Source organism: Callorhinus ursinus, unplaced genomic scaffold (assembly GCF_003265705.2).
Source record: "Callorhinus ursinus isolate GAN/ISIS: 27379988/994484 unplaced genomic scaffold, GSC_fseal_2.0 scaffold1, whole genome shotgun sequence".
Lineage (NCBI taxonomy): Eukaryota > Metazoa > Chordata > Mammalia > Carnivora > Otariidae > Callorhinus > Callorhinus ursinus.
Genome location: NW_027397063.1, coordinates 140,627,953 through 140,629,128, shown reverse-complemented (window position 1 = coordinate 140,629,128; position 1,176 = coordinate 140,627,953). Strand labels below are relative to the sequence as shown.

Genomic DNA, 1,176 nt, shown 5'->3' with positions numbered 1-1,176 from the left:
GTGTGTGTGTGTGTGTGTGTGTGTGTGTGTGTGTGTGTGTGTGTGTGAACAGACACTGACAGCAACATCTGTGACAACTCAATCACTGAGATTCAGGAAGACCCAGCCCCCAGGCACCCGCCCAAGGCCCAAAGGGGCTCTCAGGGGACCTGCCAGAAATGACTGGATCCTGGTAATACCATAGAGTCTACCAGAAAAGACAGGATCAATAAAGACCAGCAGCAGCAGCCTTCCGGCAGTACAAGCATCCCTCCAGTAGATGGTAGCCCACCCCTCAAAATAAGAAACCAAGGTTTAGAGGGTGAGAAGGTGCCCCAAGTCGCCTGGCTAACAAGCAGGGTGCACAGTTCAGGGGATGATGAGTGGCCCTCAGGGACCCCTCTCCCAGGAGCACTGGTTGTTGGCCTTGCCCAGCTGCCCCCACACCCCACCCTTAACCCCTGGGCCGCCGGCCGCCCCCCCACACCCAGCCTGTGCCCACTTACCAGCACATGCCACACGTGCTCGCTGGCCCTGCGGAAGCTGCAGAAGCGCACACTGGCCCCCAGCAGGCCCTGGCCGCCCCACATGTTGCTGGGCACCACTTCCACCTCGCGCACCTTCATGGTCTTCATGTTGAACACCTCCAGCTTCACGGGCTTCTCCACATTGGCCTTCAGCAGGGCCTTCAGAGTGTCATTCTCCTTGTTCTGCGGGGGCAGCGGGGCTGACGCCAAGGCCCCACCTCCACCCCGGGTTGGGGCCCCTCAGACAAGTCTGGGTCTGACATGGGGAAGGGCCCAGGAGACCAGCTGCCCCAGCAGGGTCTTGTGTGGGCGTGGGCCAGGGCACGGTCTGGGCCTCCGACCACCGTAACCCCACCACCCCTAAGCACCACAAAACCCGCCTCCCTCAGCCCCCTGGAAAATACAACAAAGAGAACAAAGAGCCTGCTTGGTCCAGAGCACTGCAGGGCTGCCCCTCTCTGACTCTCTGAGCAGCCCCTTGGCCACCCTGACATCTCTCATGCCCCAAGAGGCAGGCCCCTTAGACCTTGTGGCCAGCTCCAAGAGCCCCCTCACTGCCCCTCCACCCCAGAAAGCTCAAGAGCTGGGCACTGGGCAGGGCCCCGGTCAAGCTGAGTACAGGCCTAGAAGGAGGAGAGATGGGCTGGGCCTCCCTCCAGAAGAAAAGGGA

General features: G+C 61.1%; 1 protein-coding gene across 1 annotated transcript in view; it reads right to left on the bottom strand.

Moving 5' to 3' along the window:
- Window positions 1-1,176, bottom strand: part of GORASP1 (golgi reassembly stacking protein 1) — a 10,559-nt gene that overhangs the window by 5,271 nt on the left and 4,112 nt on the right. The window contains exon 3 of the mRNA XM_025884154.2: window positions 486-689. Within this exon, the coding sequence (XP_025739939.1) occupies window positions 486-689 (204 nt within the window). The remainder of the gene's footprint in view (window positions 1-485; window positions 690-1,176) is intronic.